The following is a 21,540-nucleotide window of genomic DNA, read 5'->3' as shown; positions in this document are numbered from 1 at the left end:
ACGGAGAGCTCATCATCATCATTAAGTAGGTGAGCCTAAGAGTAGTGCATCCCCAGGGAAGCCACATCCAGGGAGAAGAGGTCTGGAGAAGGGGTCAGGGACCACAGGCTGCATACTCATACGACCCCCCCCTATATTCCTGAATCAATGCCGCCTTCATTTCCTGTGCAGACCTGGGGCCTTCCCCAGTGATCAAGCGAGGGAGGCATTTGTACTTTCATATTTGGGAGGAAGTGCGGCGGACTGCTCTATACCCTTGGTGAATCAAGACAACCCCTTACTTTGGGACTTTGGGGGTTTTCATCGCGAAATGGAGAAACTATTTGCACAGCATGCCCAAGGTCAGGCTCTGGACAACAAATTATTGTCACTCCGGCAGGGTAACCAAGATTTATTAACCTACATCGCCTCCTTCAGCCGTCTTATAGTCCAAACAAATTGGCCAGAGGGAAAAAGAACTACGCTCTTTCACTGTGGATTACGGGGGAGCTTAAGGATGTTCTAGCCCAAGTAGTAAATCCCCCGGAAGGGTGTGCTGAATATATTGACGTAACAGTCCAACTCGATCATAGACTGCAGAATCGGAAAATGGATAGAGCCAGAGCTGAAGGGTGGTCTGTCTATGTGCGACTCCGTGAGAATCAGGCCAAGCCGCATGAACGGTCGGAACCAATGCAGATCGGGACCCTCTCACCAAGGCAGAAAGAGAAAAAAGAAGACAGCAACAGCTCTGCTTATATTGTGGTAAAGCAGGGCACTTTCTCCGAGAATGTCCAGTGAAACCACCCAGGAGAACAGTCGGAGCAACTGACAAGAGTGAAGAAGAAGAACTGGACTCTGAAAACTCCAACGCCCGGCAATTGTAGGGGTCCATTTGTCGAACGGTGAAAAGGAACCAATACAGACCTCACACCTAGTCATCCCGGTGCTCTTGCTAGACCACAAACACCCATCGAAAATGCATGCTTTAGAAGCATATATTGACAGTGGAGCTGTGGGGAATTACATTTACTAAGATTTGGCTATCCGGATAGGCCTTCCTCTCCGACAGAAGCAGAGATTGGAACATGTTATGGATCTCAGCTATCATCTGGCCCAGTGACGCATTATACCGAAAAAGTTACGCTTCTGTGTCAGGGAGGTCACCAAGAGGACATCACCTTCGATCTCATTGGCGCTCCTCAGTTCCAGATGATATTAGGGATGCCTTGGCTGGAAACCCACAATCCCAAGATCGACTGGCGTAAAAGAGTTCTTACTTTTCCCACAGACTGTTCTAACACCTGTTTCAACAAAGAATGCTTAGTGAAAGATCACACTAAACCAAGTTCAAAGAAAGGAATCGTATTAGGTCTCACCAGTTCTTTACCCTCTGAATACCTGGATTACCAAGATGCATTTCAAAAGGAGCAAACAAATACCTTACCCCGCACAGAACGTACGACTGCCAAATTGATCTTGTACCTGAAGCCCAAATTCCTTGCAGTCGGATTTACGCCCAAAACGGAGCAAGAAAACCAACATTTAAAAACATGCTTGGATCAGTATTTAGCCAACAGCTTCATTCGCCCGTCAAAATCCCCTGCTTCCTCTGCCTTATTTTTTGTGCCTAAGAAGGAGGGAGACCTGAGAACTTGCATTGACTACAGGGCCCTTAATCGGATCACAGTAAAAAAAACGTACCCGTTGTCACTCATTCCAGAACTTCTGGATCAAATAAAAAACTCGCAAATTTATACCAAATTGGATTTACGAGGGGACTACCATCTGGTGAGAGTCAAAAAGGGGGACGAGTGGAAGACAGCCTTTCGCACAAAATATGGCCTTTACGAATATCAGGTTATGCCCTTTGGCTATGTAATGCCCCCGCAGCGTTCCAATATTTTATGAACAACGTGCTCCGTGAACTATTGGACGTGTGCGCACTTATCTATATCGACAACATCCTCATTTACTCAACCACCAAGGAGGATCATGTCAGACATGTCCGGGCCGTTTTAGAAAGACTTCAACAACATCGGCTGTACGCCAAGTTGGAGAAATGCTTCTTTCACGTGACGGAGGTTGAATTCCTCAAGTTTATACTCACACCGCGAGGAGTACAAATGGACACGCACAAAGTAGATACCTCCTCCAATGGCCCTCACCAACTTCCACGAAAGGTGTACAAAGTGTGCTCGGGTTCGCCAATTTTTATTGTCGGTTCATCCCAGGATTCTCCCAGATTGTTCACCCCATCACATCCCTGCTGTGAAAGAACAAACGATTTCAGTGGACCGCAGAAGAAGCCTTCCAGACCCTAAAACGAGCATTCACATCAGCACCCATTTTACGGCATCCCTGACCCGAATTGCCATACGTCGTCGAAACCGATTCTTCCAACATAGCAATGGGAGTAGTTTTGTCTCAGCAAGATCCCGAAACAGGACAATTACATCCTGTGGCTTTCTGATCTTGTAAGTTCTCCGCTCCCGAATTGAACTATGCGATCACAGATAAAGAACTGTTAGCAATAAAAGCGTCATTCAAGGCATGGAGGCATTACCTTCTTGTAGCCAGGCACACAGTCACCGTCATTACGGACCATCGTAACCCACAATATCTAAAAACCGAAAAAGCACAATCATCACGTCAACTTCGCTGGGCTCTCTTTTTTGTGGAATATGACTTTGTCATTACCTACAGACCCGGAGTACGCAATGGAAAAGCGGACGCTCTATCACGAATGAGCGAATACAAAAAGTCGTTCGCCTCACCAGACCCTGTGGCAATAATTCCTGAAGAACGAATCCTGAACACGATTGCAGCCACTGCCACTTTGGACGACTTGAAAATTGACCTTCAACACTTGATGAACCAATCAGAACAGCAGAAATGGCTGTCAAGAGGAGACCAATACACTATCATGAACAATCTACCGCACTTTCAAGGGAGACTGTACGTTCCGGATAAAGACCTGCAAAACCAAATTATAGCAAACTATCATGACTCTTTAATAGAAGGACATCCAGGAATCCAGTAATGGTTAAAACTCAGCTAAGATAAATAAAAATGACTGGTGGTCCACTTGGTGAAAGGATATTGCCCAGTACATCGCGACCTGTGGTGTTTGCACTCAGCACAAGTCTCAAAAATAAAGTCCTGCAGGCCTTCTACTTCCTTGGATGATGCCCCCGGCGCCTTGGCATACGTTGTCTCTGGATTTTATTACTGATCTTCCCCCGTGCAACAGATAATACACCATCCTGGTCATCGTGGATCTGTTCTCTAAAACGGCCCATTTCATTCCTCTAAAAGGGGTCCCTACGGCCTCTACTTTGGCCACCGTCTTTTTGTTTCAGCTCTCTGGAGAAGATGTTGCAGAATCGCCAAAATCGATCTTCGATTGTCCACAAGTCCTCATCCCCAAACTGATAGCCAGACCGAACGGACCAATCAAACTCTAGAGCAGTACTTAAGGTGCATGTTAAAACAAACCGAGGACACCTGGAAGGACATACTCTGGTTGGCTGAATATGCATACAACAATTCCATCCACACCAGTACAGGACAAAATCCATTTTACACAGTATATGGTCAACATCCACAAACATCTGTCTTTGATTCGCTTGAGGCATTGGAGATGCCAGCGGTAACAACCTTACATGAAACCATCACTCGAGTCCTTAAGCAGGCAGCAGAATATTTGACCTGAGCCAAAGAAAAGCAGAAACAGTTTGCAGACCGACACCGAAAGGAGGCTCCAAATTATCAGGTCGGGGTCAAGGTTTGGTTAGCTTCCAAAAACATTTCTCTGAAGGGGCCACGAGCCTTCCGTCCCAGGTACCTAGGACCCTATTCCATCAAAGCCATGATCAACCCTGCGGCCATGAAATTAGAATTACCGGCCCACATGCGGATCCACCTGGTGTTTCATGTCTCCCTCCTAAAACCATTGAAACCAGGTACGCGGATCGATACTCCACCGGATCCCGAAATAGTTAAGGGAGAACCAGAATATGAAGTTAAAAGGATCCTAGACTCTAAGATGGTCCGGTCCAAGCTTTACTACTTTATAGACTGGAAAGGTTAGGGACCCCAAGAACGGACCTGGGAACCCAGTGAGCATGTCCACGCTCCACGATTAATCAGGCAGTTCCTCTGCAATAACCCCATTAAACCAATGCCAGGGGGGTACCACCCTTGAGAGGGGCCTTGAGGGGGAGTGCGGTCATGGCCACAGGCCCCAGGACACAAAAACCACACCATCTAGTGATTGGGGCAATGGGTCACTTGAATCACTTGTGTCCCTTTGGGACTCATAAACACAGGGGCCCTTTCTGGACTCAGTCCTTGCGCATTTGACGCCAGGCTCATATAGAGATGTGAACAGGAACACTTTATTTCAGTGCAGGAGTGCTTTTATTTTACAAGAACTTTCCAGGTGCTGAAAGCCTTTATTCCAGAGAACATCCCCATGTGCTGACTCATCGGGCGTGGCTCCCTAGGCCTGGTCTTCAGGGGCTGACTCATCAGGTGTGGCAGGGCGTGGCAGCAGGCAGGCCAGAGCTACTGGGCGTGGCCAGGAACAAGACTATATTAACCCACCGACCCCTCAGGCAAACGCTTCGCGTTACTTTGCACCTCTGTGCAACGTGACGCTCACTGCCGCCTGGACCAGCTACTTACCTAGTGATCCTGCAACAACAGCATCTTTACCTGGACCCTAGTTAGCATCTCACGGCAACGCTCCGTCTTCTTGGCAGATCCCGAATCGGCACTGCAGCATCTGCGCTCTCTGTCCCACGAAGCAGAAATCCTGAAACTGGAAAAGAAGACAAGACAAGGTTAGAACTCCTGAAAACACACAACCCAGGGTTGCGCCGCATTTAAAACCCAACGCGCACCCGTAAGCACCATTAAAGGTTACTTACCAGCTGTCGGACCATCTCAGCCACGCCCCTCCGTACCGCCGGCTCCACTTCTTCTACCGCAGCTACCGCTGGCACAGCTACACCACCTGCAAGGGGAGAGAGCAGAGAAAAGAGACATTACATACAAAGGACAAAGAACAAACTTTACAAATACAATTACAGCAGTCAGAAGACAAGCGGGCAAGTGGAAACAAGGGAAACACCTACAAGAGAAGTAGACTAGTCGCTGTTAGAGAGAATTCTCATTTATGGCTAATTTCCCTTAGCTAGTGAGTCCCTCAGCCGCTTTGCTGGATTTCTGGGGTTTATTTTTTCCACCTGGTAAGAGTTTGAGCCTTTTCCCCACTCTTACAGTGTTTTTTATTTTTGTGTGTGTGTTGTACTTTTTGTGCTCATGGGCTATGGAGTGTCACCAACTCCCCAGGCATAATCTTTTTACTTGTGTGTCACACAGCACCTTTAGTGCAGTGACACAGGGATGTCTTTTAGACTTCCCTTGTGAACTCCATTTCTGGGGATGACTACTGTCCACCAGAAACCTGTAAAGTCACCATTGGTTTTACTAGTCCTTTTTAAATACAGATCCAGTACAAACCATCTTACCATGGAGTACTGGAGGGGAATATCTTTCCCCTGTCCTTCTGTAACTCAAGGGGCACTTTGTGTACCCCTTCCCGGCTCGACATGGTTGGTGGCAGTGGTAACCATCATTTTACACAGATTCCCGTGTTAGTGTTCTGGCTGTGGTGACAGATGGTGAACATAAAACCCGCTACCCCATATCATTTTTATTTTGGGTCCTAGCGTGTTTTTTTCGTGTTGGAAAGGTCTTTCTTGTTGTTTGCTTTTCGCGCCAAACCAGGTTTGGTTTCCTTGTTCGCCGTCCTTTGGCAGGCTTCTGCGAAGAAGCCCTCCTTTAGTGTCTGGGTGTCTATGTGGGCTGAATGTGAGGGAGGGGTTTAGTAACCCCCTGCACAGGGTCTCCTTGGAGACCCAAGTCGCACTTTGTGCCCACTGGCTGAGGTGGTTGTCCGGGCTGGACAACCCCCCTGCTGTATGATTGACAGCCAGGCTGTGTGAATGGGGGAGTTTGGCATAAAAGGCAGGGCTCTTGGGCTCGAAGTCAGAGTCGCCACTGGAACTACAAGAACCGAAGAGAAGTGGAGAAGAAGACGGCTGCTGCAACTCCTGGATCCTGGTGAAGCCCTGCTGCAGTCCTGAGCTATCTACCCTTCAACGACAGAGAAGATCCAGTCCGGAGTCTTCTTCCCTTGAGCCTGGTGGGATCAACCAGCTCACCTTCTACAGCCAGAGAATCCTCTTCTGGGTCGAAATCGCTGCACTGAGCTGTAGTGGTCCGGATAGCCATCAGAAGAGCCCTCTCCTGTTTTTAAGGAGCGCACCTTTTATTCATTGTTGCTTTCCTGTTGCTGGCTTCATCCCTGGGTAGTGCAGATCACTCCAGACGTCCTTCTTCTTGTCCCCACGACTGAAGTTTCAAGAACCGCGAGTCTGCAGGAACTACCAGGAATAACTGCCGTAGCACCAGCTTTCTTCATCCGAATAAGGTACTGTGTCCATTTGGTTGTTCTCTTCGTCCGACCTTAAGGAATCGGGGTGAACCCTTTTCCTTTCCGAAGGCTTGTCCTTTCTTCCGTCTTATAACTTTTGCCTCCCTTTGACAATATCCAGTACTCCTGGTAATGTTTATCTTGAACTGTGCTCACCGTGTGATCCTCGACAACCGAGCCCTGCTCCATTTGACACTGGCGCAGGCCTATTGACTTTTATCTGCCTCTTAGAACACGTCCTCTGATTCTATTGCCTTGACAAAAGTATTGGCTATGATTTTTATCCATTATGCCCTTGTTTTGATTCTTTGTGCTAAGTGTGTTTGACTACAGTTACATTTCTTCCCGTGGGTACGCTTTTCTTTCGTAAGACTGAACTGTCATTACTGTCAAAAAGTGATCACGTAAGAACCCCCGGTAACGCATTTGTTTCGAAACACTGCTCTGTCAAATCCTAATGTACTTACCTTGAATTGACCTGAACAAGAGGAATTGGTTGTGTGTAGTATATTTAAGAGTGTCATCTTATTTAATAGAAGTGAAGTGTTTTATGAACAGATGGTTTAAAAATAAATGTACTTATATTTTTTAACCAGAAACCTTGAGTCAGTGTTTGCTTGAGTCACAGTAATTGTAGTCCTTTGTGTAATCCCTGTTACTGCTCATTTGCTCTTGAGATAAGTCTGGCTGCTCAGCCATCGCTACCACTTTACTGTGTAGTACAGGCTTGTACCAATGGTGAAATTGTACTATCACTTGTAGTCTTAATTGTATGTAGTGGTCCCTAAGGGTACTACATATGATTCTGCCTACAAGTCACAGCTGGCCTGGACTTCCACGACAAGGGACCATTGAAGGAACTCGGTTCCCTTCGACAAGTGTCCCTGCCAGAAGCGGCAGGACGGAGAGCTCATCATCATCATTCAGCAGGTGAGCCGAAGAGTAGTGTAACCCCAGGGAAGCCACATCCAGGGAGAAGAGGTCAGGGACCACAGGCTGCATACTCATACGACCCCACCCCCCTTATATTCATGCAGGACCGGCACTGCTCATCACCGCAGTTCCCCACACAGACACAGAGGGAAGAGCAGACAAGAGGAGTTTCATCCCTGGGCGGGCTGCGACCGTGCCCCAACGCCTCCGCAGAGACCAGGTGAGCGTAACAACAGTATAGTGAGCGGGTTGTTGCGCGGGACACCCCTGCAGCACTCCTGAGAAAAGAAAAAAAGAAATCCTAGGAGTTGCGGGAGTGTCCCCCGCAGCACACCACTCACTATACTAGTAAGTATAGTGAGCGGGGGTTGCAGCGGGAAACCCCTGCAGCTGGCTGCAAAAAAAAGAAAAGGACCCTGCGGCGCCGGTTCCCGATCACAAAAGTGAAAGGGAACTGGTGCAAGGTAAGTAGGGTGTGCGTGGGGGTGTGTTGGGTGTGTGTGTGGGGGTGTCTTGTGGGTGTGGGCTTTGTAGTGTTTTTAATAATATGTTTGCATGGGAAATGTATGAACATTTTGTGTCATGGTAAAAGAAGCCAGGGTCGGATCACACAGATCCGTTAAATAGCCCCGCCAGGAAGGGAACTAGTGCCGATCGGAATGTTTTGAAGAAACTGACCGAGAAGCCGTCCTCACCTGGGGATGTTCCCAATTTCATCTTCCCTATAGAAGTGCTGACTTCGTCAGCTGTGAATGGGGCCTTAAGTGTGCCTGCTTGTTCTGGGAAGATGCCTGGTATCGGGAGGGAGTTGAGGAACTTGTCTATCTTTGCCCCGTCCCCCATATATTACGCAGAGTAGAGGATCTCATAGTATTTACAGAACTCCTCCGCTATTTGTAGATCTTTATATACCTTTTTTGAGCCTCTCTGCTGGATTGACCCTACTCTACTGGAGTTTCTTTGCGCGCGCAGCTTCCAGGTTAGTATTTTGTCCGCGCTGTCTCCTTTCTCCATATATTTTTGTTTAAGGAACGCTTGTTTTTCTCTGTTTGATCCAGGAGGAGGTCCTTCAACTGCGATCTGTATTTTTGTACTTTGGCCAAGTTCTCTGGGGGTACTTGTGATTTTAGCTTCTCCTTGGGCTATAGGGCCCCTATTTTGCTTCTCAGGTCCTTCTCCTCTTTCTCTCTCTCCCTTTTCTTTGTCGCTCCTAGCCTAATAAGTTCTCCCTGTAAAGTGGCCTTGAATGCCTCCCAGACTATCGGCAGCTTCACCTCTCCATTATCATTGAACCAGAAATATTCCTTTATCGATTTTAACAAGCCCTGGGCTACCTCTTTATCTTTCAGAAGCAGATCATTGCACATGATATGATATGATATGGCATTTATAACGCGCCTATACACAAGTGTTTCAAGGCGCGACGAGGCAAGGGAGGGGAAACAGAGGGAAGGCAGAGATAACAATCCTACTAGGCCAGGCGACATTGAGATCACGCAAGTGCAGGGGAAGGGGGAAAGGGCAGGGGGCAGTGCAGTACATAGGATAACAGTAAAATAAATAAAGACAATAGATAAAAGTGCAGCCAGCTGGTGGCAAGTGGAAGGGTATGTGCAGAAATCAGGTGTCAACTGCTAGTAGGGGCTATAGGGATACAGGAACAGTCCCCGAGTGCAAGGGTTGCCAGGGGGGCAGTGCAGGTGTGCAACTGGGGGGACGGACCTGGGCCTGAGATCAGAGGGTAGCCAGGTAACCAGTGCAGTTTCAGATTTAGCCAGGAGATCAGCAGGGTAGAGGAGGAGAGAAAGCAGAAGCAAAGAGGATGTTCTTGAGGTGCTTCCGGAAACGGAGATGGTTCTCCTGAAGTTTCAGAGAGGCAGGGAGGCTGTTCCAGAGGGAGGCCCCAGCAGAAGAGAGAGATCTACCACCAACTCGCTGCTTGGAGAAGCGACTGACGCTGAGGGAGTTGGAGGCGGATGAGCGAAGAGCTTGAGAAGGAAGATATTTAGGAAGAGAGAGTTGAAGGTATTGAGGTCCCAGGCCCGAGAAGGCCTTGTGAACAATGCAGAGGGTTTTGAACTTAATCCTTGCCGCCACTGGGAGCCAGTGCAGAGATTTCAGTAATGGAGAGATATGATCTCTGGGCTTAAGGCCAAGGACAAGGCTCGCAGTCCTGTTTTGGATGAGTTGCAGAGGGCGGAGAGTAGAAGCAGGCAGACTTAGAAAGAGGCTGTTGCAGTAGTCCAGCCTAGAGAGAACCAGAGCTCTGGAGACCGTGAACTTCTGGGGGAAAGAGAGGAAAGGAAAAATACCTCTGAGGATGTGCAGATGGTAGTGTGACTTCTTAGAGACGTCAGAGATGTGAGGAGAGAAGGAAAGTGTGGAGTCAAAGATGACCCTGAGGTTTTTAGCCTCACAGGTGGGAGCAGGAAGAGGGCCAAGAGAGGCCAGCCAGAGAGTGACAGGAAAGGAGGGAGCAGGTATGCCAATGAGGAGAATCTCGGTCTTACTGGCATTAAGGCAGAGATCATTGGTGGCACACCACTCCTGGATGGCGGACAGACAGTCAGAGATGAGAGGACAAGAGGTAGCTGAAGGTGTGCTGAAAATGAGTTGAGTGTCATCGGCATAGCACTGAAAGTTGGGGCAGAGAGCGGCAATGCAGTGGGCAAGAAGTGCCAGGTATTGGTTGATCAGACAGGGAGAGAGGTTAGACCCCTGGCGGAACACCACAGGTAGAGATAGAGGAGAGGAAGGACCTAAGTTGACCTGGGAGGGTCGATCGGAGAGGAAGGAGGTCAGCCAAGACAGGGCCTGATCGGTGATACCCAGGTTATCACGCAGACAGTTGAGCAGGATAGCATGGTTGACCATGTCAAAGGCCGAAGAGAGATCAACTAAGATGAGGACACATGGGGTGTTGGAATCGAGGTTGGAGAGCAGGTTTTCACGGATGTTCAGGAGAGCTGTTTCCGTGCTTCTGGCAGCTCTGAAGCCAGACTGATGGTCATGGGGACAACCAACAGATTCAGCGTCAGAGTGAAGATTAAGCTGAGAGATGGCCAGCTTTTCCCAGAGTTTGCCCATCTACCTCCCCTTTATTTGCTCAGGGTTCCATTCTCCCAAATTAACACTAATTAAGTCGTGGACAGACCATGACACTGGTTCAGTGGATGCTGCCGACACCTTGGTAGCAGGGCTGAGTCTAGGAGGATATAGTCTATCCTAGAGTCGGTGCCGTGGTCCTTTGAGTGGAATGTGTGTGATGGGACAACTACCCCCTCCCGGGCCATAGCGTCTACCACACCCAGTTCGTTATTTGTTTGGGCAAAGTGTGGGGCCATCCTCCTTTGTGTGTAGGATCCCATGGACGGAGTTGCCCCCTGCCTGTCTACTTCCGGGTCAAGTACCATGTTGAAGTGCCCACCGATAATTAAGTGCCCTTCTACGAAGGTTTAGAGTTTCCCTTTCACTTTTTCCCAGTAATTGTCCTGGCCTTAATTTGGGCCCTAGGTTGAAATCAGGGAGACCTTTTGGTCTTTTATTAGCCCCTTCACAAGTATGTATCGTCCCTCTGGGTCTCTTTGGGTAGAGAGTTTGGTGAATCCTAGTTTGTTCGCGATCACCTAATTTTAGATTCACATGAGGCATGGAAAATCTTTTCAGTTGCCCTTGCTTTCATGCTGGCTCACTTCCCCTTCTCCAGTGGGTCTCCTGCAAGAACATAACATCCAGCTTCAGATGAATAAATTCCCGAATCGTTAGGGATCTCTTCATTGGGGGTGTTAAGACCTCTAACGTTCTAAGGACAGCCCGGAGATCATATCCTGCATGAGGAGTTTCGAATGGTCTCCATATAGATCTCTGGGTTTATAAAACCTCAGTGCCTTACATTGTTATTACTAGTATTTGGTGCACCCCCTGTGTTGTGGTATTTGCAACTATAAACAGCACCTCAAAAACTACAACTTTTCCCCTTCCACCCTTTTTTGATCGCGTATGGGCCTTAGATGAGATAGCCGTAATCCTCGGTCCAGACCACCAGCCTCCCCTACTTCTTCAGGCATTTTGTTCCATCAGTGTCGCACCTTTGACCCCCCCCTCAAAACTAGCTCATAAATCTTATGCCTTTTATGTATCACCGTAGTTCCCCCACTCCCCTACAACTGAATGTGACTTATTGTCACTGATCTCACCGTCCTTTTCCACTCCCCCATAGTCTGGCGTCGCCCTCCAGAAGGAAGATGGGTCTAGGAGATGGTGGGTTCCATCTGCCGCCTTGACTTGCTTACTCCTTGCTTAAATGGCCGTGCAGCAGGGGCTCCACCAGGACGCTCTTCGTGCGTTGACCGTTTCCTTCTCAAGACTGCGCTGGGTAGGGTGGATTCAGCTTCTTGAATTTATGGTAGCACCTGATGCGTCGTCTGTCGCCAGATTTCTCTGCCCTTGGGGGCTTCCTATGTGCATCCCTTGGATCCAAGGCTTTCCCACTCTGAGAGGACTCTCCCGTTAGCTCCCGAGATACCCTGCCAATGTCATCTTCTGTTAGCAGATGATATTTGTATCCCTCGAGTTCAAAATTAAGGAAGAAGGGAAACCCCCATCTGTAACAAGTTCCTTTTGCATTGAGCCATTTCGTCAGAGGGCCACAGAGGTGGTGTCAGGACAAGGTGAAGGAGGTCAGGTCTTGGTAGATGCTGATCCTGGAGGTTCCTCATTGCAGTGGGCCCACCTCCTAGCCTTTTCTACGATATTTGTTTTCTCTGGATAGTAGTGAAACCTTGCCAGTATGGAACAGGGACTGCCATTAATTCCCTGGATGATGTCTCTTTGTGTTTCGCCTTCTTTCTCTGGGACCCCAACAAATCGGAGGTTGTTACGTGGTTCCCTATTCTCAAAATCATGAATTTTTAGGGCACAGTCCTCTTCCTCTTCACACAGTGCTCATTTTGGTGTCTGGTGCAAGGAAATCCAGGGAAGCCTTGGCTGAGCTACCACTGGCTCGCAATATACAGGTTGGAGACACTGGCTTTAATGCAAAGCACTTTGGTTGTGGTGTGCAAAGGGCAAAGTCCACTTATTTCAAGAGGAGAGATTGGACATCTAAGGTGGGCTAGCTTTAGTACAATCACCTGTGGGTTTTTTCCTTTAAAAGAAGGGGTCTCCTACCACTTCCAACCCTTGAAGAAGATTTCATTGGACCCTGCTGTCCTTTCTAAAATCCTCCAGTTGGAGTGATGGTGGATGTTCCAGGGCAGGGGCAGCAAGCTCTGTTCTCTTACCATCCCCAAGGACCAATAGTGGTGAACTCTTCTGCTGGATCAATACCTATATCTCAGCCAGCCCAGCTGTTGCCCAGCACCTCACCTGGCTACAGGACCCTGAAGGTCTGTACAAGCCTCCTCTGTGTTTGTCAGCCAAGGACTAATCTTGGCCATTGAGACCCTGGTGTGGGACTCACAGCTCCTAAAAACCAGAACAGCCAAGATCCCTGTGTTTTCAACATCGACCGACTGCAAGCCGTGTTTCGAGCGTGTTTGGCACTGAGTGAACCACCAGGACGCTTCTATGCTGTCTTTGGTGTTCATGGTTTTGCAAACAGCTGTTTGTCTGTTTGCCTCAGCAACAGCTGAAGCGCGTCATTGCTGCAGCTCGAACCAAAAAAAGTACTGCTGCCTTGCATTGCTTGGAGCATTGTTGCAAGCTTTTTCATTGCTGCTCCTGTGATTCGATCGACATCACCCTGGTGTCCCCCTGCCTCCGAATTGAATCAACTCGACTGCGCTTTCTGATACAAGCTCGAAGCCCTCGAACCTCGACCACTGAACCGAACATGGGGACGGCCTGATCCGCACCGCTCGAAAGCGACAGCGTCCTACTGAGACCGACTCGACAGCAGCTTGCCATAGGACTGTTGCATCCTTGAATCAAAAATATGCAGAGAAGCCTGGTTTAAGGCTGTCAAACCCACCAACATTTGCAAAGGTATTACTGACTGATATCTGCCACTCCTGGTCTATCTTTGTGCCCTCCAGACTTGCTATGTCATTTTAATCCATTTTTGCAAACTCATATCCTTTTTGAACATTGTCCTCTTTTAATTCCCCTTTCTCCCGTCTCATTACCCAGACTGCTGCATCATTCTGTCTTTGCATATTCTATGTTCCTTCTATAAGGGTGGGTTTTTACTGTGTTTTTTATTGAACCTTGATTGGGCATTCCTTTATTTTGGACTGTTGGACTGTTATATTTCGCTGTTTGGGTTGCTGCTGAACCACATTCACACCCCTCTTGATAGTATAATCTTCCCTCTACCCACGTTCCCACAAAACACATGTCTGGGGTTGCTGTTGGTGCACTTGTTCAGAGGAGCATTGCCTAGCATTTCGGTGCTGGACTGCCCCAGGGCAGGACAAAGACTGATATGTTTTGGAAATTTCTCCTCTGCGAAAGATAGTGAGCTAAAGAATCTGGGTAAGGCGCTCGTAACCGGGACTAATGTCAGGCAGAGGGACTCCCAGGACCACCCTTGTTTTTTGCATAACTTTACTCTTATCGACCTATCGTATCTACTATTTTTCCTCTTTTTTTGCTCATGATTTGGCGTTGGTGGTGGGGGATGAGAAATGGGAGTGACTAAATATGGTTTGGAAAAAATGCCTTATTTGGTTGAAGTACCTTTAAAAATTAAAGTAGAGCTTGAATGATTCAAAGTATGTCTTTTACCAATGAGGACCTTTCTGACCAAAAACGTGTTAATGCAAGCAAAAGCCTATTAGAAGTTAAACTGTGATAAGAGGTAGCATTAGAAAACGACCATGCCGTTTTTCCAGACTGACATATGGACGAACACGATCTGGTTCATTTTGTTTCTGAAGCCTGGGTTCATTGATCTAAAATATTTCTGTGTTTCCCCCTTCTCCACATCAGGTGAAATATCAACTGGGATAGAAGATGATGATGACGATACTATGGAGGATGCACTGCCTTTTGTTTCAAGTGTCGAATCGACCGATCTAGGTACAATTTCTTTTAAACAGACCCTTAATGAAGTGATGCAAAAGAGTGTGTGCTTTCGTTCTGGGAAGGCTGTAATCCATGTGACCTTATTAAGTAGCTTAGCGAGCAGCATTTTACTTGGCTGCAGTTACTGTGCTTATCCTGCAGCCATTTAAATCGCCAGATGAATGTTAACACAACAGTGCAGAAGTACAGTACACGTGTGCCTGATTTCTTGTTTAGGGTGTGTTAGGGTTCAGAATTATAGGTTCAGACAAACTCAGCGAACTACCATGTAATAGCAGTTTTCTGGTACTCATCTGTCCTATGAATGGGTTTTCCTATATTCCTTACACTGCGGTAGATAGCTAAATAATTTCATTATACAAATGCAAGCTTCAAAGAGGTAAACTATAAATAATATATAGCGCCATCACTCCTAATAGCACATATGGTAACATAGGGACACTGTTAAAACAAGAACTGGCTAAGCCAATCGTATAGACTTTTGTAGAGAGTAACCAAGTACGACTGATACACTTGCAACCAGAAAACATGGTATATAACAAGTCAAGGTTACTTTCTCTAAAAAGTTGAAGTATATAAATATTGGGAGTGCCAATGTTAAGATTTAAGCTATTATGAATCATAAAACCAATATTAACGTTATTTATGAATTTTATAGTTATTCGGATTTATAAAGCGCCCAGCGGCCCAGAGGGATTGTGGCGCTGTTACAGGATATTCACTTAATAACACAGTAATACAAGTTGTAACAGATATTTCAAAGGCAGAAGTACAGGTTAACGTGACAGTGCTGATGGTGTTCCAAGGGTACAGAGGAACAGTATTGGAGGCAGTACATTTAGAAAATGGTCTAATTAAATAGCTTTGTTTTAGCACCTTCCTAAATATTGTGAGGGATTGTTCATTTCTTAAGCTTAGTGGGAGCGCATCCCAGGCTTTTGGGGCTAGGACTTCAAAGCTGTTGTCGCCAGCTTTCACTCTGTTGAAGGCTGGGACTGAGAGTAGGTGGGCGTATTGGTCACGTTTTGGTCTATAGGCTGGGGCCTGGTGAATTCTTTCTGCTAGGTATGCCGGGGCTGTCTGGGCGAGGCATTTGTGCGTGATCGTGAGGGCCTTGAATGTTATGCGTTCTTTGATAGGGAGCCAGTGGGTGGCTTTTCTTGCCTGGGAGATGTGCTCTCTCCTAGGGATGCTTAGGGCGGCTCTAAGGGCGCTGTTTTGTGCAATTTGTAATCTGTTAATGTTATTTGCAGATGTGCCTAGGAGCAGGATGTTACAATAGTCGAGTTTTGCACCAATTGTGGCTCTAGCAATGTTAAGGCCATTATTTGGTGATAGGTGAGGTTTTACTGCATTTATGATTTTTGTTGTAATTGCAGCTGACAATGAGATGGCACTGACTTGTCTGTCCATTGATAAGGTGGAGTCCAGATATACACCAAGAGTTTTCACTGTAGTGGAGGCTGTGTTAATTGAGTTCTCAATACTGAAGGAGCTGTATTTGTCATGGATGTGTGCATATGTCTTCTGGAGGGTGTTGAGGTCTTGTTCATAGTTTCCTGTTAGTGGGAGAAGAATTTGAGTGTCGTCGGCATATTTAGTAAAAGCTATGCCGAATTCTTCTAAGTCGCTGAACAGGGGAAGGGTGAATAGGTTGTAGAGAGTGGGGGAGGTACATGATCCTTGTGGCACTCAGCATTCATTGGGGGATGGAGAGGCTGAGGCCTGGTCGGAGAAGACCCTCATGGCTCGGCCCTCCAGGAAGGAGGTGATCCACGCGGTAGCTTCTTGTGAGAAGTGAGCAGTGTCAGTGAGATGTTTACACAGGATCTTGTGGTCAACCAAGTCAAAGGCTGCCGATAGATCGAGGAGTAGTAGGAGTGAGGTTTTGCCTTTGTCCATGGCTTTGAGTAGTTGATTCTTAAGGTCTAGTAGGGCTGATTCCGTACCGTGACGTGGACGGAAGCCAGATTGTCTTTTACCTAGAATGTTATGAGTTTCCAGGTAGGACTGGATCTGTAGGTAGGCGCCCTTGTCAAGAATTCTCATGGTACAGTGGTGATTGGACAGTAGTTGTTTGGGGAGGGTAAAGGGTGGGTTTCGTTAGTAGTGGTCGCACCCAGGCTTCCTTAAGGGCAAACTGGACAGTGCTGTTGGCGAAGGAGGCATTGATAAAGGTAGTGATAAAAGGGGCCAGGGCTGTCGCACAATCTTTGACTAAATTGGCTGGGCATGTATCTCCTTTACATAGTGATGGTTTGGTGAGCTTCATGATCATTAGGACTTCAGGGATAGTAACTTCTCTGAATGCAAACAGTGTAGGTTTGTTTGTGCCAAGAGGGGTGTCTGGGACTGGTGAGGTAGTCGAAGGCTTTGGTGTGGGTGGTGTGGCTTTGGGCAGTTTGTCAAATTGGGACTTAATTTTGATCGGAAGTGTTTTGATTTTGTTTAACATGGCGTGCTGGATGTTGTTACACCAAGTTTCATTTTTCTCAGTGGGTTGTGTGGAGGTTGGGGGGATTGTCAGCTCGTTATAGATGGCGAATAGCTCTTTAGATTGGGAGTTTGCTTTCTCAATTCCGGCGTTGTAGGTGGCAGCTTTGGCTTTAGAGATGGCCAGCTTGTATTGTTTGGCAACTGTAAAGTAGGTGACTCTTGTGGTAGTGGAGGGGTTTGTTTGCCATGAAGTGAGTGCTGCTTTTTTAGCGGTTCGGGCATCATGGAGTTCTTGTGTGAACCATGAGTTGGCATGAAGTATATGCTTGGCTTTTTTCATTTCTAGTGGGGATGTAGCGTTTAGAACCTCTTTAAGAGTGGTGTTGTAGATCTCTACCAGTTCTGTAGGGTTGTTAGATGTTGGATGGGCAAGCGCTGAGGCTTCAAGAAGAGGGAGGATTCTTTCTACGGTGAGTAGTTTCTTTGATCTAGCTAGTGTGGCTGGCGCAGGTGGGTTAGGGTTCCCTCCTGTTTTTGAGGGTATGAAGAAGTGCAGTAGATGGTGGTCAGTCCATGGGCGTGGGGTGTTAGAGCTAATGTCGACTGCACAGTTGTGGCCTGCGACCCAATCTAGTATACAACCTTTGGGGTGGGTCGGGTCGTTGATTAGTTAAACGTGACATAAAATAATATGCCCTTATAGGCTGAGAGAGGGGTCGTTATCGCAGGATGAGGACCCGCCATCCAGTTATAAGTTGGGGAGGGGGTCAATATCCCAAGCGATAAGCCTCCCAAGGACTCTAAGGCTATTAGCACAGAGTGATAGGTGTAATACATATTTTGGAGTTTTGGTGGTGAATACAAATTGTTATTTTAATAGTGAGCAAAGTAAATAGAGAAACTGAGAACATTAAATGTGGATTCATTTTGTAATATTTAAATAACAAGGTGGTTTTCATAGGTTAAGCATTTTAATTGCAAACTGAAACAGGTTTTACATGAATATGAATTACATGTAATGTAAAAGTAAACTGATTCTCTTTAAGAAAGTTAAAGCGTTTTCCTATGTTTAGCTTTCCCTGTCATGTGTTAACGAGCATGTTGGAGCAAATAAATAAGTCATCCCAAAGAGGAAGTGGAAAATGCATTGTTGTTTCCCTGTCTGCTTTTGAAGACAGAATGTTCAGAATGAAGTCAATACCAGTAGTTATTGACTGCACTCCAAACATCGTGATTTGCTGAGACGAGTGTGCTAATATAAAATAAAACCAACATTGGTGAAACCTTAACTCACCCTTTATTTGTTGATGGTTGTTAATATACTATGTAATTGTAGGTGAATATTTTGATTAATCCATTATAAGGTGTGATTGTGGGTGTTTCAGGACATGTAACAAAAGGTGCACATTATTTGTTTGTATTTAAACATTTACTCCTGTACTTTTTTTTAGAATGTATTGTATGTTCGCGAAATCCGAGTAGTGCATGCATTTATTGGTCTAGTGCAGGACTGGATTCTAGCGCACTCCCATTTACTTTTTTTGCATGTAAACCCTTCAAAAAGTGTCTTTTGTGCCATGAGAAGACAATAAAAAAATTGGGCTTGTAGGCGGTAGGCTGCAGTCAATTTCAGAAATCTGCTACCTAGCGCGGTATACTTCAGAACATTGCTCTGCATACTTTCTGGACACCTTGCCTGCAATGGTTCACACAGCCACACAGCCATATTTTAACCATGTCTCCTTTCACTGCCAAACCCTCACATAATTTCAGTGAGTTCCTGCTTTACTGTTGCGGCCATAGGATTGCTGCGATCTGGTGAACAGTAGTGTCGTCAACTGGCACTCACGCAGGCAGAAATGGCCTCATTAAGTCCCCGATTGTGGTGCATCTCTTCATTTGACCTTTTTGCATTTCCATATGTGCAATTTACAATTACACTCCAGGGGCAGCAGCATTCTCATATTTGGCAGAGACCCTTAGATTTCCGCATGCTGTAAAAGTAACAAATTACTGCTTGCAGATTGCTTTAGCCAAAATCTGCCAAACTCATAATGACCCTAAATCTTTTATAAGAAATGCCTCCTTTGTGGAAGTGTGCCAAAAAATGTGTGATGTAAGAACGTTTTTTCTGATGCTTGTGAATCTGCTTAGAATCACAAGCTGTGCATATAGTCCGACATCTAGTGGTAACCGCAGAGTATTGCATCTTGTCTTTCGAGGATCGAAAGGGGACGTCGACATGAGCGTGCCTGTAACACTATCCCTAGCGTGACGTGTAGTGTACCCAAAATCCCTCACACATCGAGGTCCCTCAGATTTTTTTTTTCCGTCCAGCTAGCTGGCCGCCTTATGCGGAGCTCCTACTTATTGCAAAATTGTTATATTTCACAAACTTTGGTCGTTTATTATTATCGTCCCCTCTTCGACGATTGCTTCCTAAACCACTGCAGAAGACTGCAAAGAACAGATTTTGATGGCTGGTCCTTCGGTCGGTGCTGCCGACTGCGTGGGCGGGCCTTCTGGCCAGCCTATACAGTAGGGAGAGTGGGGTCTGGGGGTTTCTATTCTTTTCAAGAATGCATTTCTTTCTCCCCTCCCTTTGCCTTATTGGTTTTGCTGTCCCTTTCACACACCTGAGCTATGGACAGGACACCATTTAATTGTTGCCCTTCCTGTAAGGGAAAATACCCCTGGAAAGACAAACACTGTCGGTGCAATAAGTGGTTTCCCCTCAATCACGACGAGGCATCCTGTAAGTACTGCCAATTCCTACGTCCTAAAACGATCAAGGAACGTCGAGTGAAGCGGTGGGCGGCCTATGCCATGTCACAGGCTGAGGGTAGCTCCCCCGCCGCTGCAGCTACCGAAAGTGTTGAGGAGATAAGCGATGGCCATGGCTCTGATCCGGCTGCCATTGACCTCACATTGGAGCACTTGCGCTCCACGACGTCCGTCCCAGGCCCCACCAGGCACGACGATAGTCCTGCTATGGGGAATGTACACCCCGGCGACACGGACACACATGATAACCTTGGGTCCAAACACACAACCGCTGGTATTGCCTCGCCAGATCGGTCGAAGCGGACCAAGGCGCTAACGGGTACGTCGAGTTCATCCACGGTACCCACCGATTTGCGTGATCGGCAGCCCTCCCTACAACCGCGTCAGCGGCATGTGTCCGGGCATTCTACGAGTAAGGGCGCCAGCACTAAATCTCACAAGGCCGTCGAGACGCCTCCTAAGAGCGCGATGACGCTTAAATCTCCGGTTGCGTCGAAGTCTATAGCGCAACCGTCTAAACAGCCTAAACCCCTCCCGGAAGCGTCGAACATTAGCAACAGTCTCACTAAAATCGTTTCGGCAGCCAGTAAACAAAAAGACAAGTCTAAAGACATGTCGAAAGACACGTCTAAATGCCTGGAAGGGCGGGAGGATTATACTGAAAGTCCCCAGCCCCTATCTAGAACTCTCCTTGACATATCTGGGCATTCTAGACAAGGGGATCCCCAGGAGGAGCCATTTCCCCCTCTGGCTCAGCTCCAGAAAATTTTATTGAAAAGCACAAGGTTAGAGCCATTACTGTAATTTCTCTCTTGGTAGTCTACAGTACCCATATCTATCTCATTACTACACACTTTATCTTATGCTCAACACCATAAATAATGGTACTCCATGATACTAGCACAGAGCTTCACTCTAATCGAAAAATAATGTTACTGTAGCAGCTGACATGATGTGTTTATCTTGTTGACACTGTACTTTGAACTATGCACATCCAGCCTAAAATAATGCCCAGTCAAGTAGATGATATATCAATGAAAGTTTTGTTGAAATGACTATTCCTCTATGATTTTGATCGAAGCATCACTCTAATGTAAATATTGTATATATATCCTTCTCTAGAAACATTGATCTGCCCCTAATGAAGAGTGTTGTACCACTCGAAACGCGTTGGGCCATCCACAGCTTCAACATCAAGAATAAAAGTGAAGATTGGTTCTTGTGACCAAATTTGATTGAATGCTTATTTCTTTAACAATTGGTCTTTTTTTAAATTGATTTAATATACAGGTTCCCTTTATATTCAATAAGATATTTTGTCTAAATAACAATCTAACTGTTGGTCTGGTTTTCCAGATATTAGTAAGTGTGCAGGGGACGTGAGTTCCCAAATTGGGAACTTAGTTTGTTTCTTATCAGTTGGTGCAACCTAGGTGTCAAGGTTGCTTATCTCTCCTCTGCACCTCATATCTATTTCTTATATCCCCTAAATGTCTTACTCAGGCAATAATCCTACATTCTTACATCCACACTAATAGGGTGTGCCACATTTGTCAAATTTTTCTTTGTTCAACAGCCAGTGGTGTCAGGCCAGCAGACAATGGAACGATCTAGTGGTTGTCTCGGCAGCCCTCATTCTCCCTCTGCAGTGGTGGTTGAGGGAAAACCTATTGCCCCCGCAGTAGAAGCCACTCTCACGACGGACGCATCTTTCACGGGCTGGGGAGCCCATCTCCTTCAACAGATGGCGCACAGCGTTGGGTCCCCAGCAGTAACATCCAACCACATAGACCTGTTGGAGCTGTTAGCGGTATTCAAAGCACTGAAGGCCTTTCAGACACAGTTGCAGGGAAAAACAGTAGCAAGGGGGGCACTCA

At 46.8% G+C, this 21,540-nt stretch overlaps 1 protein-coding gene across 6 annotated transcripts in view; it reads left to right on the top strand.

Annotated features, from left to right (window-relative positions):
* The window catches only part of PAICS (phosphoribosylaminoimidazole carboxylase and phosphoribosylaminoimidazolesuccinocarboxamide synthase), a 1,368,496-nt gene that overhangs the window by 132,983 nt on the left and 1,213,973 nt on the right, over positions 1-21,540 (top strand). For all 6 annotated transcript variants that reach the window (XM_069631608.1, XM_069631609.1, XM_069631606.1 and 3 more), the window contains exon 2: positions 14,348-14,437. In XM_069631608.1, the coding sequence (XP_069487709.1) occupies positions 14,348-14,437 (90 nt within the window). The remainder of the gene's footprint in view (positions 1-14,347; positions 14,438-21,540) is intronic.

The sequence above is a fragment of the Ambystoma mexicanum genome, chromosome 6q (assembly GCF_040938575.1).
Source record: "Ambystoma mexicanum isolate Mex_15411 chromosome 6q, UKY_AmexF1_1, whole genome shotgun sequence".
NCBI lineage: Eukaryota > Metazoa > Chordata > Amphibia > Caudata > Ambystomatidae > Ambystoma > Ambystoma mexicanum.
The sequence above is the reverse complement of the archived record's forward strand: the minus strand, read 5'-3'. Positions and strand labels throughout refer to the sequence as shown.